The sequence below is a fragment of the Zea mays genome, chromosome 2, assembly GCF_902167145.1.
Source record: "Zea mays cultivar B73 chromosome 2, Zm-B73-REFERENCE-NAM-5.0, whole genome shotgun sequence".
Classification (NCBI taxonomy): domain Eukaryota; kingdom Viridiplantae; phylum Streptophyta; class Magnoliopsida; order Poales; family Poaceae; genus Zea; species Zea mays.
Window position 1 is genome coordinate 217,522,284 of NC_050097.1, and position 23,966 is coordinate 217,546,249.

The 23,966-nt window shown below is 40.6% G+C and overlaps 1 protein-coding gene and 1 pseudogene across 1 annotated transcript; one reads left to right on the forward strand and one right to left on the reverse strand.

The window, feature by feature from the left end:
• The first annotated feature begins 17,655 nt into the window (after positions 1 to 17,655).
• Positions 17,656 to 19,233, forward strand: LOC100275810 (Glyceraldehyde-3-phosphate dehydrogenase A). Its single transcript, NM_001149805.3, has 4 exons — positions 17,656 to 18,150; positions 18,290 to 18,462; positions 18,592 to 18,664; positions 18,762 to 19,233. The coding sequence occupies exons 1-4, from the start codon at positions 17,934 to 17,936 to the stop codon at positions 18,944 to 18,946; spliced, it is 648 nt and encodes a 215-aa protein (NP_001143277.1). The 5' UTR covers positions 17,656 to 17,933; the 3' UTR covers positions 18,947 to 19,233.
• Positions 19,234 to 21,735: 2,502 nt separating this feature from the next.
• On the reverse strand, positions 21,736 to 23,045 carry LOC109944398 (uncharacterized; annotated as a pseudogene).
• Positions 23,046 to 23,966: the final 921 nt, after the last annotated feature.

Consider the following 23,966-nt stretch of genomic DNA (forward strand, 5'->3'; position numbering starts at 1 on the left):
ATCTTGCCATGAGAATCGCCGAAAGGATGTTCCTCAAAATGAAGGAAGATGAGGCGAAGAACAAAGTTGAAGAAGAAAATGATCGATGGAGACCAAACGACGAATCCACCTCTTCACAAGGTTCGTCTTTCAAATCCACTTCTCATATGTGCTTTATTGCTAATGGGAGTGACAGTGAAAGCGAAAGTGAGGATGAGGAGGAGCAAGAAAGTGATAGTGAAGATGAGGATGATCTTCAACAATTCTTCGCTCATCTAAGCAAGAAACATCGGATGAGCTTGCTCAAACTCATGAAAAGAGCGGAAGAACAAAAAGAAATGCTTCATAAGCAAGAAGACTTCCTCATCAGAAAAATCGAAGACTTAGAGAAGTTGACCAAAGAGCATGAGAAGCTAAAGTGCTCTCATGATGATTTGGTCCAAAGGTATGAAGACATTTCAATTGAGCAAATTAAAGTTGTTAATCATTCATCATATATTGCTCAATTAGAAAATAAAAATGCTATGTTCAAGAACACGATAGAAAGGCTAAATATTGAAAATCTAGCTTTGCAAGAAAAACATGATATGCTTGTGTGCTCTCATAATAAATTTATGGATTCACATATCATGTTAGAAATGGCTCATGAGGTTGTGTTAACTAATTTGAAATCATACCAACCTCACATATGCACATGTACTCAAGTAGAAACTATATTATCATGTGCTAACAAATGTTGCTCTCAAGAAAGCCAATCGTCCATTGAGCTAGAAATTTCAGGAACTAGTGATATTTCTATCACACAAGAAAATAAAGAGCTCAAGGAAGAAGTTGGAAGGCAAAGAAGGAGCTTAACTCTTTTGAAGGGAAAGTGTCATGCTCAACCTTCTCAAGATAACCGTGATAATATGGTGAAAAAGCTTGAGAAGGGGACAACCGTAGCATGCACAAAACCCCTTCAAAAGAATACCAAGCTTTCCAAGAAAGTCATGAGCAAACGTCAAGATAAGAAATCCAAAGCTCATGACAAGTGCCTCAACCACGTCTCCACATGCTCCACACAAGGTAACAAACAAGCCACTCTTCCAAATAAGAGAAGATGCACTAGAAAGTGTTATCAATGTCATGAGAAGGGACATGAGATTAAGTCATGTCCCTACATAAAAGATAGTGGCTTAACTTTAGAAAGAAAGAGGCTCACTAACCATGTAGCAAACAAGAAGCAAGGCAAGAAGGAGTCTTGCAAAATTAAAAATCAAATTTGCTACACTTGCCGAAGAAAGGGACACCTATGCAAGGATTGTCCCATGAGTAAGTATCCTAAGTCTACCATGTCAATTCATTCATATTCGCTTAGGAGACCCAAAAATGACATTTGTGCTAGAAATGTAATTAGTTCACCTAAAACTAGCACAAAGGCCATTTGGGTGCCTAAGTACTTGTTAGCTAACCTTGGTGGACCCATCCAAAGATGGGTACCAAAATGTACTTAATAAGTTTTGCAGGTACCCAGAGATGATATGAAGCTTTGGGGTGCTTGAGCAGTTTAACTCAATTCTTATCTCCAGCTATCAATCTTACATTGTCTATCCTTTAAGATTGACCCAAAGACGAATTGAGTTGTTATATCACTAACTTCATATTCATCTCTAGCAAGAACTTGTGTTGTAGGGAATAAGGATTAACCTTTGTGGGAATCAAGCAAAAGGCCCATAACCAAGTGATATCCAAAGGATGGTAACAATTAATTCTTAAGTGCACATTGCTTTTAATTAGTATATTCCTTTGTGTCTTTTGTAGCCACATAGGAAAAATGAAGTACTTGAGAATGAACTTAAAAGATTTTACCTTGCCTTGGAAAAGATCCAATTATATGGTAGATTGCAAGTTCATATTTTTATATTATGACAATCTACATGCTTTAAATTGGTTGTATGTATCTTGTGGCATATTTCAAGTTAATCATCATATTATTGCCATGACCTAGACATAAAGAGTATTATCCCATGTTCTTAAATGAATAGAGTGCTAAGTAAGAAATTCAAATTCTTAAAGCACTTATCAAAAGGGGAATTCTCTATATGACTAGAGTTGTGAGACTAATGTTTTTTTATCTGAGTGATTTATATAGTTTCACAACATGAGAATGTGTTTCCCAAATGGAGTGTGCCATTCAACATTCAAAGAAGATCGAACCAATACTATGTGATGTATTCATTCTTGTTTAAATTGGTTTTGAGTCTTCTCCATTAATCACTCACCATGCTATGAATTAAACTTGCCATGTAAACTTAATTAAATAATCATGCTTTGTTCACCTTGTTTAATTTTGGTGTTATGCATGATGCTTGTAAGGGCAATTTAGTTCATATCATGAAGTTTCCTTATTTTAGTAACCTTCTTGTCATTCATATACTAGAGGTTTCTAAATAGGAAACTATTGCTTGTGTTTCTAATGCAATCTCTTTTAAGCTATTTCATGGAAATTCATAAGTAGAGATTGTGCTCTTTCATTTGGTAAAATCACAAGCATTAAAGGTTAATCTTCACCTAAAAGAAAGATTAGGAATGCTCAAGGCAAAGGTATGGAACAAATTGCTTCAATTGGTAGTTGATCAATAGTAGTTCCTTTCAAGTGGCATTCTTTCAATTAGTAATAATATATTCTATAGGAATGTCAATATGAAGGTTAAATTCCTTTTGGATTAAATTTGTAAATTAATGCATATTGTGAATTCATTGCTCCATGTGCATTAACTTAAAAGGAATTTAATTTATGCCTTTACGCCTCATAAATGATGATTTGTTTGCCATTCATATATAGATATCATCATTCATTAAATACTTCCTTGTACTACTAATACCTCTTTTCAAAGTGTTTTATCGACTAGTTTTAAAAGGAAAAGAGATAACAAAGAAGGAAGTCTCCACAAATGATGAAAAGAAGAATACTAAGGTGACACCACCACAGATAGTAAGATCTGTCAAATTGGTATAAAAAATGGTTCATTCTATTTGGTGGTAAGTACTCTTAGGCATAAGTTAATTCATTGCAAATTTGTCATGCCTTGACCATGATATGTAATATACTCCTCATGAGACTCTTAACTAAATTGAAAGTGCATGTGGCAAGTCATTCAAATACTTGATGCACATATCTAGTGGGAGAACATTATATATCTTGTGTCATAGAGAATAAGTTTTACTTGAGTAAGCTATACTAAGACAATCCAAAATGGTAAATTTGTATCTCATTCATATGGATTGTAATCTTTGTTTTCTAAATAGCTACTCTTGATGCAGTTTAAAATTCCCTTATAGTTAAATCTAAAAATGCATAAGAACCTTTTTGTTGATATTCATCTCATACTTATGCACTAACATGGATATGATTTTTAAACTTTAAAAGGTACAATTAGTGATCCATACTCTTTAAATTTTGGAAACCCATATTTTGATATCTTAGAAATCTACTTCAATCGGTATCCATATGCTTCACATTGAATTGGATCACTAAGTTGTAAATTCCATGCATAACTTGTCTTCATGATATGAATGCTTGTGCGACTAACCATGATAAGCTAGGTGCACCCAAGGTCAAGCTAGGTTCATCATCAAGAAGGCAACACAATGATGTATCAAGAAAAGGAGAAAAGGCTCCTATTCTCAACTCTAGCTTTTATCTATGTGATTAAATATTGACTTGAAACCATGTGAGATGGTTGTCAAGTATATGTGGGTGCCTACACAAAGAGAAAGGCCAATAAGAAATGTGTGGGTACCCAAGGCTCTTACTACTAATCTCAAAGGACCCAATTCAAATTGGGTACCAAAATACGAAGCTTAAATTTGTTTTGCAGGATCACTCCTTAAATGGATCAAGCTGGGTGTTCGATAATGGATGTATAAATCATATTTGGAGATAGTAGCAAGGGTGGTAACAACTGAATCTCAAGTGCAAATTATTTTCAAATCTTATCTCTTTTGTGACTTGTGTAGCCACTAAGGGAAAAGAAGCACTTGAGGATATACATCAGTTGTTGATTATGAAATAAAGGTCTAATTGGAAGATGAATGAATATTATCATATGGTGAACAATCCAAAATTATGTGACGTATTCTCTATCTAGTTAATTTGGATTTGATTCTTCTTTATTAGACACTTACCATAATATGGATTAAGTCAGCCCTTTTAGACTTCATTGAACAACCATGCATATTATCCATGTCATTCAAAATATATTGTGCATGAGGGTTCAAGGAAATTTAGTCCATATTATGAGGTTTCTCTATTTTAGCAACTCGCTTGCCTTCCACATATAAAGGGCTGCTAAATAAGAAACTAGTGCTTGTGCTACTAATTCCATCTCTTGTGTTGAGTTTATCCATAGAAAATCTATGTTAAGAGATGGTGCTTGTTTTAAATTGGATAAATCACAAGCTTAAAGGATATTATTCAACTAAAGTAAGATGAAGTTGATAAGAGGCCAAGGTATGAAAACTTCCTCTCCTTCAGTTGTTTTAGTATTCTATCCTTAGTGGGATGTACCATAGTATAGGTTAATTTCCTTGCAATATAAAATGTTCAACAGTGCATATAACTTTGAGATCAACTATATGTGTGCACTAGTTTAAAGGAATTTAATCTATCCTTTTGGGTTTCAAGAATGATGATTCATTCTCCATCCACATATAAGGATTATCATTTGTGAAACCCTCCCTTGTTTTTCTAATGCTCTCTTTTCTAAGTGTTTCAATAAGGTCCTTCCAAGTGTTTTCAAGATGGATTTAAAATCTACGGATATAAGAGTCTTGGTTGTTTCAATCATTGAGTTTCAATTGATCTCATATCAAGTATGATCGAATCAAGAAAAGATGAAAGAAGTTCAAGATCACTTGGTTGGATGAAATCGTAAAGAGAAAAGAGATCACAGTGATTCAAGAAGGGAGTTATTTTTTTGTCAACCAAATAATGAAGATGTAGTCACATCATAAGGTTGCACTTGTGGTGACGATTAAAGAATCTCTAGATATTTGATTAATACCTCTTGTGGTGATATCATAAGTTAGTCTTAAGTCATCTTAGTGAGGTATGAGTCAAACATGCTAACTTCTCAAGAATCTTGACTTAAAATATTGCATATCATGTCTATTAATATACCTTTTAATTATGAGTAATTCCTTAAATTGGTACAATTTCACATTTTCATACTTTATTTGTACCAAGGTTCAAATTGTAGGACTTAATCCCCTGGCCTCTCAAGTCCAAGTGCATAAGCTAAACAAGTATTCATCACTTGTATGCACACATTTAGGGGGAGAATAGTCTATAATTTGAATCTTTGAGACTAACTTCATTTCCAAGTCTATTATGTGTGTAGTCTTGAATTAGAAAGGAATCTTCGGGCAAAGACAATCGCTTCCACTGCAAATTTTGATGGGTATCAAAGATTCTTTGCTCCAATAAATGTATCTTCTATACATTTCATAAGAGAATGAGTTTCTCCTGTATATGCTACTCCAACGTCATCTAAAATTGGTAAATATGTATCACATCTTTTTTTATTACAAATATCTGAAGTAGCATAACTTATAGATTCTCCTGTCTAGAACTTAATTGATTAAATAGTGCACATGTTTCTTATGTTGTATGATTATGTTCAATTGATACTCCTTTTATGCTAATGGTACTTTAAGTTGCAAATAAGTACTCTCAACAGATATCAATTGAATTCATATATATATGTGTGCACTAAAACTTGAGGAGAACTTAGTGTAATATGCTATTAGTGATCTATTTATCTATCAAATTGTATCAATTGGTGTTTTTCAATTGATATTTTTCATACATGATCACTAGTTGCATAATCCATACTTGTGCAATTATCATGTTGCCTCTTGTTGTGATAAGAAAATGCTAGGTGACATCTAGACTCCAGGTATCAAGATTTATCTTTCAGTTAGTATGACAATCTTAATTTGATATCTTGGACCTATGTCACAATTATGCCAACAAGAGCTTGCAAATGAATTCTAAATCCAACACAAGTTTGGAACACCCCCTTGAAAAGGTAAAACGCAAAGGTACATCACTTCATGTCACTTCTACATTACTTTTTTGTCATCTAAGGATCTTTTTCATGATAGTGTGTTCACATCTTGCTTAAATCATAATTTCTACCCTTTATATTCTTTGTATCCTTTTTGGAGATTTATGACAAAGGGGGAGAAATTTTGCATTAAAGCTTATCTTTATTTTAGAAAAGGGGAGAAATAATTAACAAAAGGGGGAATCATAAGAAAAACATAAGATGAAGAAAGTTGATAAGTGCATTCCATGTCATGAGCATCACGTTTATTTTATGACACACTGCACCCTATGAATAGTATGATATAAGTTGTCTACTTTGACCTAAATATGTGCTTTTGGCATTTGAGTACAAAAGTGTTATTTTCTGAAATGCACATGTTTAGGGGGAGGAAACTATATCATAGGATTCAAAATCTTATTTATCAAATCTTATGTAAGCTTTAAATGTGTTGTCATCAATCACCAAAAAGGGGGAGATTGAAAGTGCATTCATCCCTTTTGTGAGTTTTGGTGATTTGGATAACAACACATTTAAAGGTCTAACAAGTTTGCTAAGTGTTGAACAGGAAATTCAGTATGATGAACATACTTGAATAGTGTATAATGATCAGTGAACAAGGTTCAACACAAGGTGAAATAACTAGTGAGACAATGCAAATGGATATAATATGGTCTCTATATTGGTTTGAATATATGGACAAGTCCTGAGAAATCACTATGCATAAACATGATCATAATAGAGGTTGAAGTGATTAAGAGGATTGGTCAAGCCAAAGTGAATAAGATATGAGGAATCGTGAATTGGCTTGACCATATTACTATTAGTCCATATATGAATATATGAGAATCAAACTAAAGCTTGATTAATCTTAATAGTTATATCTAGAAGACATTCAAGCAAGGTTCACAATATTGAAGAAATGATTCTCTTAATGGATGCTCAATAGGATGTGACTCAAGAATGGCTTGATAGGGTGAAGATAGCAAGGAAAGGGCTTCGAGGAACTAAGCGAAGGTGAAGGCCAAGCGACGGCTTGTAGACCGAGGTACCATGGCTAAGGTGAAGAAGAGAGTACTTGCACTAAGTCGATGAACTAATCAGCTATGAAGAGTTACAACATGTTGATGCATCAGTAAGGTGACTTGAAGCCATGATTTGAACTCATATAAGGTGATATGGTACAAGTCACAGGGTTTGATTTGAGTTTGCTTCAAAAGGTGAGACAAAGATGTTTGTGATCCTTATGAAGCAATGCCATGGAGAAATCACACATGAGACACCAATGACTCAAGGAGTTTACTTCATTTTATTTTATTTAACTTGAGTATAGGAATCGTCGTACTATAAAGGGGGATCCAAAAAGAAGGTTGGTGTTTGCCAAAGCTCAAACCTCTCTATTCAAAAGCTATTTATGAAAAGCAAAAATCTCTTTATCGTTCTATGGTTGACCATGGTTAGGTTTGAGAAACCTAGAGTGTTCTTGCTGAAAAGCAGCTGAACTTGTTCAGCTGCAGCTGAGTTTTTCAGCTGAGCTGAACTTCAGCTGAGTTGAGCTTCTTCAGCTGCAGCTGAGCTTTTCAGCTGAGCTGGACTTCAGCTGAGCTGAGCTCCTTCAGCTGCAGCTGAGCTTTTCAGCTGAGCTGGACTTCAGCTGAGCTGAGCTTCTTCAGCTACAGCTGAGCTTTTCAGCTGAGCTGAACTTCCGCTGAGTTGAGCTTCTTCAGCTGCAGCTGAGCTTTTCAGCTGGGCTGAACTTCAGCTGAACTCAACTTCAGCTGTGAACCTCTTTGACCATACACCAGCTGAACTTGCCTCTGGGCAGTTGAGCTGGGGTTTTCTCTCCTAAACTCTCTGGTCAAGACCGGTTGAACTGGTCCTGAGGGGCAGTTCAGCTGGTCTCTGACCCCTCTGACCTCTGATCTGCAGTCTGCCAGTCAGACTGGCAAACAGGTCGCCAGGAGCTGTCAGGGGCGGTTCAACCGCCCCCCCTGGGCGGTTCAACTGGTTTTGGTCAACTTTGACTAGTCTGCGGTCAGTCTGCGCGTCAGTCTGCCAGTCAGACTGGCAGACAGGCTGCCAGGCCTGCCAGGGGAGGCTCAACCGCCCTAGGGGGAGGTTCAACCGCCCTCAGGCAGAAAAATCTGCCCAACGGCTAGTTTTGAGCTCCACCTATATATACTACCTCCTACCTCTCTCCCCACAGCAGTGAGCACGATTTGAACTCCATTTCTAACCCAAGAAACACCTCCCTCTCTCTCACACACACATCTCTTGCCTCTCCCATTTCAAATCTTTGGAGAGAAATCTTTGAGTGAGCTTGAGAGCTGCGGTTTTGTGCTTCATCTCTAAATCTCTCTTGCTCTTCTTCTTGATTCGAGCTTTGGTACTACATCGAGTTCTTTGTGGATTCATTACTCTTGGAGCTTCTAGCTCCTAGACGACTAGGTGTCTCTTGTGAGTCTCCAAATCTTGTGGAAGACCACAAGAAAGTTTGTATTACCCGCTCGTTTGAGCAAAGATTTATGTGTGAGCTTGACCTTTGTGGTCGGCAAAGGGAGGATTAGGGTTGAAAGAGACCCGGCTCTTTGTGGGCGCCTCAACGAGGAAGTAGGGCACCTTTTGTGGTGTGACCGAACCTCGGGATAAATCTTGTGTCTCTTGTGTTCTTGTTCATTGTGTTTGTTTGTGTTCTTCGTTCTCTCACCATTCCGTAAAAGATTTGTTTATATCTTTTTGGTGTGTGGATTTTGAGAAGTGCCCTTCTCTGATCTACTACTTTGAACCCTGTGGATCATTTAGAACATCTCATTTCCAAAGTTAACTGGGTGAATTTCGAGATCAATTCAGTTTTACCCAGTTTGCTTCTAGTTTTTGTTGAAAAAGTTTTAACTTGCCTATTCACCCCCCCTCTAGGCAACTTTCATTCTTATCTAACGTGCACATCTGCAAAAGAGTTATGGGATGCATTAGATGAGAAGTTTGGTGTTTCTGATGCTGGTAGCGAGCTGTACATCATGGAGCAGCTATTTGACTATAAGATGGTGGAAAACCGTCCTGTAGTTGAACAGGCTCATGAAATACAGGCACTGGCTAAAGAACTCGAACAATTCCCATGTGTCTTGCCTGACAAGTTCGTGGCCGGCGGTATTATCGCTAAACTGCCACCTTCTTGGACGGACTTTGCTACCACTCTAAAACATAAGAGACAAGAGTTTAGCGTGGCTGAGCTTATTGGTTCTCTTGATGTTGAGGAGAGGGCGAGAGCAAAAGACACTCGTGGAAAAGGAGTTGAGACTTCTAGTGCCAATATGGTACAAAAGAAGAACTCCAATGCATCACATAATAATAAAAAGAAGAACAAGCAACAGAATGCCACGAAGCCCAAGCAGGCAGCCTCGTTCAAAAAGAAGAACAAAGGAGCTGGTTGCTTTGTTTGCGGGAGTACTGATCATTGGGCAAGCGCTTGTCCAGACCGCAAATTTAAGCAAGAGAAAAAACCAGCTCAAGAGAAGAAAACAGTAAACATGGTTATTAGCGAGACTGCAGAAGGAACATCGGGGTATGGTAATCTTTTACCTACTGTTCTTTCAGTGTGTCAATCCCCTGAGTGGTGGGCTGATACCGGTGCTAATATTCATGTGTGTGCTGATATTTCTTTATTTTCTTCTTATCAGTGCAAAGGGACTGGAGCCTTGCTGATGGGGAACGGATCACATGCGCGTGTTCTTGGTGTTGGTACAGTCATTCTGAAGTTTACTTCGGGAAAGACGGTGCTATTGAAGAACGTGCAGCATGTCCCCTCCATCAAAAAGAATCTAGTTAGTGGCTCTCAATTGTGTCGAGATGGCTACAAAATTGTCTTTGAGTCTAATAAATGTATACTGTCTAAGTATGGAACGTTTGTTGGAAAAGGCTATGACAGCGGGGGCTTGTTCCGCTTATCTTTGCATGATGCGTGTAATAAGTCTGTGAACAATGTTGTTTCGAATGAGTCGTATATTTGGCATTCACGACTTTGTCATATCAATTTTGGTTGTGTCTCGCGGTTAGCAGATTTAAATTTAATCCCGAAATTTGATTTAGTCAAAGGTTCTAAGTGCCAGGTGTGCGTGCAATCTAAGCAACCTCGCAAGCCTCACAAGGCTGCGGAGGCGAGGAATTTGGCACCACTAGACTTAATACATTCCGATTTATGTGAGATGAACGGAATATTGACTAAAGGAGGCAAGCGATATTTTATTACTTTTATCGATGATTCTACTAGATTTTGTTATGTGTATCTCTTAAAATCAAAAGATGAAGCTTTGCATTATTTTAAGACCTACAAAGCTGAAGTTGAAAATCAACTCGAGAGGAAAATTAAACGGTTAAGGTCTGATCGTGGTGGAGAATATTTTTCGGGTGATTTTTCTGATTTTTGTGTGGAACATGGTATTATTCATGAGAGGACACCGCCATACTCACCACAATCCAATGGGGTTGCTGAAAGAAAGAACCGTACTCTAACTGATTTGGTTAACGCCATGTTAGAGACTTCAGGGCTATCTAAGGAATGGTGGGGTGAGGCGATTTTGACGGCGTGTCATGTCCTGAATAAAGTTCCCACAAAGAACAAAGAAATCACACCATTCGAGGAATGGGAAAAGAAGAAATTAAATATCTCCTATTTGCGCACCTGGGGTTGTTTAGCTAAAGTGAATGTGCCAATTAACAAGAAGCGCAAATTAGGACCGAAAACTGTTGATTGTGTTTTCCTTGGGTATGCTTTCCACAACATTGGATATAGGTTTTTAATTATAAACTCTGGAGTACCGGACATGTTGGTTGGTACAATTATGGAGTCCAGAGATGCTACGTTTTTTGAGGACGAATTTCCCATGAAAGCTACACATGATACGTCTAATGATGAACCAACGATACCCCATGAGCATTTTATTCCGGTAGAACACACTGAGGAATCCCATATACATAATCATGTGGAAAATGACAATGTATCAACTCGAAAGAGTAAGAGACCAAGGATTGCAAAGTCCTTTGTTGATGATTACATTGTATATCTTGTGGATGACACACCAAGTACCATTGAAGAGGCATATTCCTCTCCTGATGCTGACTTTTGGAAGGAAGCAATAAGGAGTGAGATGGATTCTATTATGTCTAATGCAACTTGGGAGGTAGTTGAGCGTCCTTATGGGTGTAAGCCCATTGGAAGTAAATGGGTGTTCAAGAAAAAACTTAGGCCTGATGGTACTATTGAAAGGTACAAGGCGAGGCTTGTAATTAAAGGCTATTCACAGAAGGAAGGTGAGGATTTCTTTGATACTTATTCACCTGTGGCTCGATTGACCACAATTCGTGTGCTACTTTCTTTGGCTGCCTCTCATGGTCTACTCGTCCATCAAATGGATGTTAAGACAGCATTCCTAAATGGAGAGCTAGATGAGGAAATTTACATGGAGCAGCCAGCTGGGTTTGTAGCAAACGGTCAAGAAGGCATGGTGTGTAAATTATTGAAATCTTTATATGGCCTAAAACAAGCACCTAAGCAATGGCATGAAAAGTTCGATAAAACTTTGACATCTGCCGGTTTTGTTGTGAACGAAGCAGACAAGTGTGTATACTATCGGTATGGTGGGGGCGAGGGAGTAATTTTATGCCTATATGTTGATGACATTCTAATCTTGGGGACGAGTCTTGATGTGATTAAAGAGACAAAAGACTTTCTGTCTAATAATTTTGAAATGAAAGATTTGGGAGAAGCTGATGTTATTCTTAACATTAAGCTACTGAGAGAAGGCATTGGTGGGATCACACTTGTGCAATCCCATTATGTGGAAAAGGTTTTGAGTCGCTTTGGTTTTAGCGAATGTGAACCTGCTCCAACGCCTTATGATCCTAGTAAGCTATTAAAGAAAAATCGAAGGATAGCTAGGGATCAATTGAGATATTCCCAAATAATTGGTTCACTCATGTATTTAGCTAGCGCTACGAGGCCTGACATCTCATTTGCTGTGAGCAAACTTAGTCGATTTGTTTCAAATCCGGGAGATGATCACTGGCGTGCTCTTGAGAGAGTTTTGCGCTATCTAAAGGGTACTATGAGTTTAGGCATCCATTATACCGGGTACCCAACAGTGCTGGAGGGTTATTGTGATGCAAACTGGATATCTGATGCTGATGAGATATATGCCACAAGTGGATATGTGTTTTCACTTGGAGGTGGTGCTGTTTCATGGAAGTCTTGCAAGCAGACCATCTTAACGAGGTCGACTATGGAAGCAGAACTCACAGCATTAGATACCGCTTCAGTTGAGGCTGAGTGGCTTCGTGAACTCCTTATGGATTTACCGGTGGTTGAAAAACCTGTGCCGGCTATTTCCATGAACTGTGATAATCAGACTGTGATAATTAAGATAAACAGTTCTAAGGACAATATGAAGTCGACAAGGCACATAAAGAGGCGTTTGAAATCTGTCAGGAAATTGAGAAACTCCGGAGTAATAGCGTTGGATTATGTCCATACGTCTAAAAATCTGGCAGATCAATTTACTAAGGGGCTATCACGTAGTGTGATAGATAGTGCATCAAGTGAGATGGGCATGAGACCCACCTAAAGTTTATCATAGTGGTAACCTGTTCTATGTGATCGGAGATCCCGTGAATTAGAATGGTGAAACAAGCTACTGGTAGACTGAGAGGAAAGACCCTTAATAAGGCTCATTTCAGATGCATATCTTTCCTTACTGTAAGGTAGGTTGGTGTTTACACCTTAATATGTTCCAAGTGGCTTTGTGAAGCAAAGATGTTGTCCTACAGAATATCTTTAGAGGAACATACCTATATGGGTTAACTGCTAGTCACAGTTTATGAGATCTGGGTGGTTTCTAGATACCCATGAAAGGCTATGGAGTTTGACTTATATGCTCCAACCAGAGGGGATGCGTTCAGCAATCTAGTACTGGTAAAGAGTTTAGATGAAACTCATTCCACGCAAAACTGCCAATTCAAGGCCTAGTCCATTGTGCAGTTGTGGTCAAGTGTAGTCTAAGTTCTAGGTGGATGTTCAACTTAACAGTCTCCATCGAAACACCAGTATATCAAACGTTTGAGATGATGAGAGTTTTTTTTGTGTGACTTAGCATTTGGTGGGGATTGTTGGATTAATGTGGGCTTGGCCCAAATTAATATTCAATAATAGTCAATGCTAATGGCCCACTTTAATGCTATGGTGTACTAATTATTTAGTACCATATTGGAAGTTCAAAGGACAAATCAATCAACTTAAATAGGTGGACCATTGGTGCATCTATTGAGAAGTTGAGAAAAGGATGAAGGACTGCCACACGCGCGCGCGCGCGCCGCTTGGTCTGAATATTCCTTTCAAACGGTTGCGCATTTTGCCTGGAGTGATGACCGTCATAATAACCGTCTGTTTCCTGTCTTATGGCTAGTAACGGACGTCAGTTACTGTCGTCAGTTTCCAGCTCTAATGCGCGACCGTTTCTGTCCGTTGTCCTTCTCCCTTCTTCTGACCGCCTATAAGAATGGAGAGAGAGGGCTCTTCCAGTCAGGCGAATCATCTTACGCGAGTTGCAAACAACACATTCTCGTCCCATCTTCTGCGAGCACAGAGAGAGTGGGAGAGCAGGCCTCCGAAATCACCGGCCGCAGAGATACACTTGCACGGGTGTGCGGGCGATCAGATTTTTGGGGAGCGTCTTCGCGACTGCTCGCGTGATCGTCCACAGCTTGCTGTTCGTCGCCTTCCCAAGTTGACGCGTGTTGCTGTTCTTCTTCCCGGCGACCGTTCGAGGGACTGCACTGCGTACATCTTCCTGCACCGACTTCGTACGGCTACATCGAACAAACACACGAGATGTCTCGTGTGAATGGAGCCACTGGTGCCTTGAGCATCGGTCCCTCCGCTGGGTACACTCTGTTCTTCGTATTTATGCATGTTTCATTGCTGTTTACTGCTTATGCGAGTAGTTATACACACATGCACATACATGTCATCACATATATCGCACTGATTATCTGGATTAAATTAAAACTAAAAATGCCTAACTTTCTAACAGAAGTATCTATGATATTTCAAGATTAAGTTCCGAGTATTCAATTCTTTACTAGAGTACGTTTTCAGATAGAAGGCATGTTCTTCCTCCGGCGAGGTGGGTGCTGGTTTTTGTTTTTTCATGAAGCAACATGCTTGGAAAGGAAATATCAACCTTTTAACGGCTAAACAATGTTTGTCTACTGTTGGAAATTTGCTCTAATTAGACAAATTTGAACAGCTTGCCAGAAATCTTAATTGCAAATTGATAACTATTTGAAACTTTTAAAAGTCTCGATTACAATTAGGGTGTGAACCCTGGTACAATCATGGTAACTCTTTAAGATAACTTCTGGGAATTGAGACAAATCTTGATTTCTTAACAAGTTATAAAATATCTTTTATTCTTAGTGTGCATGTAAATCTGATGAACGAGTACATTTGAAACATGTATAGAAAACAAACTGATTGTTTTTTGTAGATTAACTTGTCAGCTAGGATTGCTCCAGCAACAACCCGCTCTATGTTATTGGCCCCTTCATCCTCACATGCAGAGAACTTTTTTTCTCGAGACGTGATAGCATGTTAAGACTGGACATACTTTAGTTGCATTGAGTGAAGTTTGTAGATGATCATCTTCATCAGTACTAAAATAAACAGACTCGTTAGTAGAGAAATGCTCTTTTTTCTTTGCTTTTCACCAAAAAAAAACAAAGGGCGTACCCAGTGCCCTAGGCTTCCCGCACTGTGCGGGGTCTGGGGAAGGGTATCTTTAAGCGCCAAGCCTTACATGCATAATATGCAGAGGCTGGGGCTCGAACCCGGGACCTTCCGGTTACAGACGGTAGGCTCTACCGCTGCACCAGGCCCGCCCTTCACACACAACTAAAATCTTCAAACATGACAAACATATAATGTTAGAGAAATGGTTTAGCATTTCTCCTGTATGGTGTATGCTCTAGGTAATATGATAAGCTATTGAGTGGAATATCTCATTCTATATTGGTAGATATTTATTTACTTATTCACAATTAAACATATAATGGTCTGTAGTAAGAGTGCATGATCCTAGGCTACGCAAGGGTTGTTCAGAAATCTTCCGTGCCTTTTCTTTTTAGAGAACTAGATTTGTTTTCCCTTCTATATAGTTGATTGAAGCACATACTGAAAAAAGGGAGACTCGGTGTCAGGAGACCTATATTCCGTTAGCTGAATTTTCATCATGTGTGCTGCTAATCCAATACCAAGTTGTTCCTTGCAAGAGTTCTTCCTTGTTATTATTTCTTGCAAGAGGGAGACTCGGTGGGTGGGGGTGTTTTTATGGCTGCACCTTGTTTTCAAGCATGCTGCAATCCCTGTAGTAACTCTGACTGGGATACGACATTCCATTCCTGGCTTGTACTTGTTAACTAATAAGCTAATAAAAATTTGAACGAAAATAATGTCATGTTCTGAACTGTCACAAAGAGTGCATACATCATAACTATTTTTCAGATAGAATATTTGTCGCTCCTTAGTTCATTTTTGAACTAATCGGTGACAAATAAAAAAGAATGGAGGGAGTACTAAGTTAGTAGAATGCTGGTTCACAAATATATTTATTTTGATGTCACAAACAGAATTGCTCTGGTGGAATAGCTATTATATGTACTTGTAGTATCGCTTTACAGTTGGATGAGGCCTCACGTGCTTCTTTTGGAATACTTGATTTTTCCTTTTGTAGGAGACTGCTGATCATCTTTTGTACCCAAACCCAGGATCAGGATTGATTCATGAACTACATCTGCAATATTTCCATTTTCTTGGAAGTCTACTTGGGAAGGTACTTTGACCATGTCTCTTTTTCCCGTTGCTAAGGAGATACTTGATCTAGCTCCTAGATTCTTACGTAATTTGGGGTTTGTGGCCTAAAATGTAGTGGTTTGAGTCTTTAGTTCAAAATGAAATCGAAATCAAGATGTTTTAAGGACGTCTAGCACCAAGGAGTTGGGTCTGAAGCTATACAAACCCTTAGTTTAAATTAACTTGTGGCACCTTCCCTAAGGCTTTGCTATTGGAAGTCGATTATACACATGCAAATGGAGAGTTATACTCCCTCTTATTTTGATTTGCCCATTGATATACTGAAATAGCCACTGATATACTGACAGAACAAATCCCTAAAAGGTTCCATACGATGCGATTAACATATGATGCGACCAGAAAAATTGAAGCTGATGGTGATGAAGATGGTGGCAGCTAAGAAACTGCTTGTTAGTCAAACCCTTAAGGAGGATTATTTGGATATCGAAACCTTATAAATTTTTTAGATGTTAGATTGTATGAAATGCAGCTAGGTTTTTAAAACCTCACCACTAATGTTTATGTGGGTTTTTATCATTTTCCTTCTTAGTTTGCCTTTCTAATATCTGTTTTTTTGTCAGGCGAATGTAGTTGTTGGAGGCTATGGTGGATACAAGACAATATGGGCTCTTTTCTTAGTATGAACAGGTCCGACCAACTCAATATGCACATATACAGAGTATATCTTAATAGCTGCTAACATATCAACCATAGTTAGTAGGGCTTACTAAACATCAAGTTATGAAGGAAAGTATAATGACTTTGTGCTTGGTCGAATCGACAAATGGGAAACAAAAACGATGTAGACCTCTAGCAAATGTGCTGCAGTTTTTCTGCTTGGTCGAATTGCTTGCGATGACTTTGTGAAACTACAGCTTGTGTAGCATGGCAAAAGTATAACATGTTTCATTGCATTGTATTTTGTTTAGGGAGAAATTTCCCTTGGCACACGAATTTTGTATATCATAGTAATATTTGTCGTATCTATGTTTCACACTAAATTTTTACTCCCGTGGCAACGCACGGGCACAGACCTAGTAAGATATAGATTCAGATTTCAGTTCAGATCTGCCATAAACTAATATAATGGATCATGAACCAATAACTAGCTAGCTACAGTAGCATCATCCCAGAGGCAAGAGCGAGCTGGGCCACGCCACAGGCCGCACCGCCGTTCGAGATGGGCCTCTGCCGTCTACCCCGGTGGATTTGCCTCTCAGCCTTACGCCGGCAGCGTCAACCGGCCCGCCACTTCCTAAGGCTGGATCTGGTACTGGTAGCACATGCACAATCTTTAATCCTGGATCGACGTTGACTGGCACTAAAAATAAAAAGTATGGTCCTGAGTGTGATTGGCTTTGTAGGTGGGCCAACGTTCAGCGACGCAGCGTGGTATTTGGTCTAGTATTGCTATCCAACATTTTTTCTATCCACTGCTTTATTGCTGCAAAAGTGTTCAATACCTCTTTTTCCCCCATCAATAATAAACGACGGTAAGCATGCCTTTTATTCAGATATTCAGATTAATCTAAGCCGTCGACCGTGATCGGACGGGCCGCGCAGCTCGTCGGCCACGCCGCAAACCCGCCGCCTCCGTTCCGACCGCGGACCGTGAACGGAGCCGGCTGGTTCACAGGCAGCCACAGCCACCCCCCCCCCCCCCCCCCCCCCCCCCCCCCCCCCCCCCCCGTGCTGCGCAGATAGCGTGGCGCCAAACCAGCGCCGTCCAACTGAACCAGTGGACAGGGCTCGAGGAGGCAGCCCCGCACTACACTACTCGAGGGAAGCAGGGAACCGTCGAACCGAGGCCCCGTCCGTCCCAACTCACGTGTACGTACTCCTCCTGTCCTGCTGACTGATCCGCATGCTGCCGGTCGTCCACCGCCGATCGTGAAACGCAACCGTCGCCGTACGTTCGTCGCTAGCTTGCCGCCGATCGCCGACCTCGCGCGCGGACACTCACACACATGGTCATGGCGCCTCAGCCTTCGCGCGCTCTGAGTCCGAGGCTGAGCCGCGCCCCCGGCGCCGGCCACGCGTCGTGCAGGTGCTCGGCAGCGCTCGCGCCGCTCTTCGGGAAGCGCCCGGCGCCCCTCGTGGTGTCGTTCCCGCGCGCCGGCAGCGGCGGCGCCGTCGCCTCCTGCTCGGCCGTGCCGGTGCAGGAGTCGTCCACCTCCACCGCTGGTACCGTCACTCTTGCCACCCTAGTCGCGGGACCATCATATGTCCTGTCCTGAATAAGTCCGCTGATCGAGACATAGATCAGTTAGGATCGAGAGGCTGAACCGTTTGCTGTTGCTCTGTTTTGATCTCCTGCGTGCAGTTAGCAAGAAGAAGGACGGTGCCAATAAGGAGGCCACAGCGGCCAAGCCGAAGAAGGCCGCGGCGCTGCCGCTGCCGGAGATGATGCAGGAGGAGATCATCCCGCCGCTGAAGGCCGCCTTGGAGGCGGAGGAGGACGTGTCCCAGGTCCAGCTCGCCTTCGAAAACAACACGGTGAGTAGTCACTAGTCAGTGCCTAGCTACTCAATCAGCTTACTGAGCATTGTCTGGGAAACTCGATCGAGATCGCTCCCACAAATTAGCCGGCAGATTTCTGATCCATCTAGTGCTCATGGATTGCAGCTAGAGGGATCCTTCATAAAGGACGACGTCCCTTATTGTTTCTGGGCCTTCTTTCCAAAAGGAGACCTCACAGGTGCCTACTGCTAAAAAAAAATCACTCGACTTCGATTCGATGCCCAGTGCTGTTTTTTCCTTTCTGAAACTTCTGATCTCGTGAACAAACAATGCAGGACCCAAGGGCTTCGCGCTATCGTCCTACAGCAACGAGGTGAGCACCATCGAGCCGTTCCTGATCGACGAGAAGAGGGTAACGGCCAAGTACGTGGTGTTCTGGGTTTACAAGAGGCTGGCTGGGCAAGGCATCCTTCCGGTCTGGAAGGAAGAGGAGGGGGAGGATCATCAGGACGCCAAGTAGAACACACGCAGGAGGCAGGAGGGTGCTGCTGTGAACCTACACACAGTCATCATGTCTGAAACTGTTAAAGTTCGTCTGCTAATATATATACAGATGCTAAGAGCTGCTGAGACACATGCATTTCAGCATTTGGCTTCTGCTGCATAGGCGCATAGCCATTCGCAGTCGCAATCCCTTCGTAATCTTGTGCTGCAGAAGCCAGTCAAATTTGTTGAACAATCGAAACCTTCGTGGGCCGGGATCGACGACGAGTCCCGTCTGAAAGCTATGGTATCTGAATATTATTATTTGTTATCGCCAGTCCTGCGTGCCGTACTCTATCCGTCCAGCCCTTCGCCATCTGTTTAGAATAGAATACCTTCATGTAAATCAAGAGATTTCAGAGATTATTAATTTAAGCGAAAACTGTTATCTTATTGTTCGGTTGCATGGTATTCTGCTCCCTCACAATTTTAAATGGTAAAAAAAAGTAAAAAAATATACATAAATAAAGATTTGAACCATGGTTATTTTGAATCTGATCTAAATTTAGATTTACACCCTTACCTAGCCAATAGAACACGTATATCTTTAGATTTTGTATTCTATACTTATAAATAAAAATTGTAGAAACACACATACACTTTTATTATACATGTGTATGTGTAAGAGCATCTCCAACAGTGCCTCATACAAGTGTTGTATATTGAATTATAGGGCACTTTTATAAAAAAATAGCTCCAACAAATGCTTCATTTTGTAAATTTTTATCAAAACTAGATAGGGCACCTCCTCTAGTGTCCCAAACATACAACACGTATAGAACTGCCCTATCCTTTGATCCAACCGATCGGAACATTCAGCGCACCCATCTCCTTCCTTCTGTCGGCCTTCATCTCCTTCCTTGTGCCCTCCCGATCCCCTGCGTTTCCCGAGCGATCCTTCCTTGTGCGTCGGCGCCCCCATCTTCTTCGTTCCCTCAACCGATCCCCCTGCTGCGCCCCTGGAAGCAACGCCACCAACCTTCTTGCGCCCCAAGCAGCCGCCCCTGCCTGCACTAGCTCCTGCGGCATCTGCACAGATCTTGCTGCCCCGCATCTTCCTACTCCCTGCGGCCATCAATGGATCCGAGGCAAGCCCCTAAGGTTCGCAGGTCCTCGCTCAAGGCTGCAATTGGTGTGATTCCAGGAGGCCGACCTAGTTTTTGCCAAACATCACGTGGAAACACCGTAGATGGCAGCACCATGTCACAACCTGTGCCCGTTACAGCACCTGCATCTACAAATCATTCGACCCCCGGCATTGTTGATCCTGACTGGATGTTACCTGATTATAGGTATGCATTGACTGAATTCTTACATATGTTCAATGACGATGATTGTGTTTGCACCACCTGGATGGGTATATATGTTCAATGAGAATGATTTTGTTTGCAGCACCTGCAATAGTTGTTCCCTATTAGCTGATACAAGGTCCTTGGCATGTCTATATATTACTTTTTTTTGCAGTACCATGTCCTCCACAGGCAACTACTTCACAAATTTGCTTAACCAAGATGGATTACATTCTTTAGGGTCGGGGGACAATGTGGAGTATGATTCTGAATTCTCAGAGTCACCGCTTGCAGCTGACATGAATTCTCAGACAAAGTCAAAGGGTCGATCAAAAAGTTTCAGTGAAGAGGAGGACATGTTGCTTGTGTCGGCTTATCTAAATGTTAGCAAAGACGCTATTGCAGGACGAGATCAAAAAGATGGTCGTTTTTGGGAAAGAATTCACAAGTACTATTATGACAACTTATCTTTTGACTCACATCGTAATTGTGCATCATTGCGACATCGGTGGGGGATAATCCAAAAAGAAGTGAGTCTTTTTCAAAGTTACTACGAAGCCATAGAAAGGAAGAATGAAAGTGGAAAGACCATCAATGACAAGGTAAATTATTTATGTTCATATATCTTTATTGCCATACAAACATCTCATGTGTTTGCCATGTTATTTTTTTAGATTGCTGAAGCAAAAGCTACGTTCCATCAGTTAAGAAAAAAGGCCTTTACGCTGTTCCATGTGTGGAATGTTCTTAGGCACGAGCCAAAGTGGACATCAATAAAAAGTCCCATTATGGTCTCAAATTTGGATGCTGAAAATGGTACTGACGGTGGCACCATTAACAATTCTAGACCTCCTGGAAGGAAGGCTGAGAAGGAAAATTTGCGGGCCAGAAAGAGGGAAGACAATGATTATGATCCATTCATTGAAGAAATGAAAAAAATTAGAGAATCAAGAGTGCAGACAGACAACAATCGGAAGGCACGTGATGACATGTTCTTGGAGCTGGAGAAGCATAAGCTTGAACTTGAAAAAGAGATGGAGAAGCAAAAGCTAGACCTTGAAAGAGATCAGCATGACAAAAAGGTGATGGAAACTGACACAAGTGGGATGGATGATGAGGCCAAACAGTATTTCAAGTTACTGAAACAGGAGATTTTAGCTCGACGTTTTGGGAGTCCACAACCATAGATGTTTTTTGGTTATGCTCTGTTTACTGGTTTAGTTTGGTTTTCTTTATATACTGCTGTCAGTATGCATTTTAGTTCAATAATAGTGTCTGAAACATGTGACCTGAAAGATGTTAGTATGCTGTTATTATGCATTTTCTGAAGCTATTGTTCTTCAAAAAAAGTTGAATGATGTGCCCTGTCGTTTGGAAAAAGGCAGAGTTTCCCATCTCAAATCAGGGAGCAGTAGCCCTGTCGTTTGGAAAAACATATGTGCTCGTAGACTATAAAATGATTTATTGTTGCTGCTTCATGTGTCCAGAAAGCTACACAAGATGCTGAAACATAAAGCTACTGCTGAAACATAAAGCTACTGACGATGACTATTGCTGAAACATAAAATGAATTATTGTTGATGGTTCATGTGTCCGCGCCGCTCCCATAGGTGTTCAATCAGGTCTTCCTGGAGTTGACGATGACTATGACCATTCTCGATTTCTTCGCGCATCTGAACAAAAGAAGAAAACTTCCCAGTTCCTGCTCGTGAAACCACATTTGTCAGATCAATGTCGTTTAGTTTGTCGTCAACCGGTTCATCTTCAATTATCATGTTATGCATGATTACACAGGCTGTCATAATGTCGCGAAGTGTAGCTTCATCCCAAAGCCGCGCAGGTCCTCGAACAATGGCAAAGCGAGCCTGTAATACTCCAAATGCACGTTCGACATCTTTTCTTTGTGACTCTTGTGCTTTAGCAAAATTTTTATCTTTCAAATTAGCCGCAAGCTTCTTAGTTTTCACAAAAGTCGACCAAGAAGGATAGATCCCGTCTGCTAATTAAGTAATAGCCCATGTCGTAGTTGTGTCCATTAATTGTATAGGAAACTTCTGGGGCTTCACCAATAACAAGCCTATCAAAAAAAGGAGATCTATGCAGAACATTAATATCATTGTGCGAGCCTGGTAAACCAAAGAAAGCATGTCATATCCATAAATCTGTAGATGCAACCGCCTCTAGTATAATGGTTGGTTCTTTCACATGACCACAGTACATTCCCTGAAGAGCTGTAGGACAATTTTTCCACTTCCAATGCATACAGTCAATACTACCAAGCATACCAGGAAATCCACACTGCTCAACAATATTTAGCAATCTAGTTGTGTCATCTTCATTTGGCGCTCTCAGGTATTCTATGCCAAAAACTTCACAAATAGCCCTTACAAATTTTCTCAGGCTCTCTAATGCAGTACTTTCACCAATCCTAACATACTCATCAACATAATCTGCTGGAACACCATAAGCTAGCTGTCTTAATGCTGCTGTAATCTTTTGCAAACTTGAAAACCCTCGAAGTCCAGCAGCATTTTCTCTTTGAACAAAATAATTGCCATGCTCCTCAACAGCTTTAACTATCCTTTTAAAAAGGCGTGAACTCATCCGAAAACGTCGCCGAAAATACTTCTCAGGAAATATCGGATTTTCAGCAAAGTAATCACGAAATAATAGCTGAGCACCTTCTTCCCTACGTCGATCATAAACTTTATGTCCAAAAATCGAACCTCGATGTCTTCTATGTTGCTTAAACTTTCTCTTCCGATATTCACCAATGATAAGCAGCATGCTGTCATCAAAGTCATCATCGAAATCATCATCCTCGCAATGAATATGTTGGGGACTTGTTCTCAAATGCTATGAATTAAGAACAAGGCAACATAAAATGTTAAATGTTAACGTCCTTCGTCCATGAAACATTATTCCCTTGAGGATAATGAGCCTTGGACGAAGGTTGATGAGAATATAATTACGAAGCTCAAGTCTTCGTAATATAATTTTAATAGATTGTATAAGATAACATAAAATAAAGGGTATAAAAGGGTAAATAAATCATAGACGAATTATATTATATTTACTTAATGTATTGAATCATTGAACACAATAATACCTCTGCCTTGACAAAGGTTGGTTCCCGAAAGATGCGATTGCAATTACCAGAATGCGTGAACAGTAAAGGAATACTGTTCACTATTTATAGGCACAGGACACAGCCTGTGAGGAATTACAATTATGCCCCTCATAAAAGTTTACAACATTGACTCAGACCTTTATGGACTAAAAGGTCATTCTATCTTTAAGTCGGTTTGTAATACCGAAGCTTCATGAAGAGGAACCTTCGGCCATCTCATACAAACAGCTTCAGCCGAAAGCCGCTTCTTCCTAGAAGACCTTCGGCGACGAAGCATAGATCCAACAGTAGCCCCTTTCGCGGTGCTAGATCGTTTTTCGTAACAAGCTTGATCCGTGAAAAAAGTCTCTTAAGCTTCGGAGCGCCGAAGGTCTAAAAAACACCTTCCCTGAGCTCGTTGTCGAGAAACGATTCAATTTCCCAGCGCGTAGCAGCCCCACCTTGCAGAGTTACTGTTTGGTCTCTGCGGTCCACCACGCAGCGAGTGCGAGCGGGTGTCCGCCTGGTGTAAAAATCCTGGTGCTTCGCCTTCTTACCTGCAGTACTATATAAACAGACGAGTAGGTGTGAAGTTACCA

Coding starts and splice junctions, on each gene's coding strand:
- LOC100275810 (NM_001149805.3), top strand. CDS start 17,934: ATGGTCATGGCGCCTCAGCCTTCGCGCGCTCTGAGTCCGAGGCTGAGC. Junction 18,151..18,289: donor GTCGTCCACCTCCACCGCTG/GTACCGTCACTC, acceptor TCCTGCGTGCAG/TTAGCAAGAAGAAGGACGGT. Junction 18,665..18,761: donor TCCAAAAGGAGACCTCACAG/GTGCCTACTGCT, acceptor CAAACAATGCAG/GACCCAAGGGCTTCGCGCTA.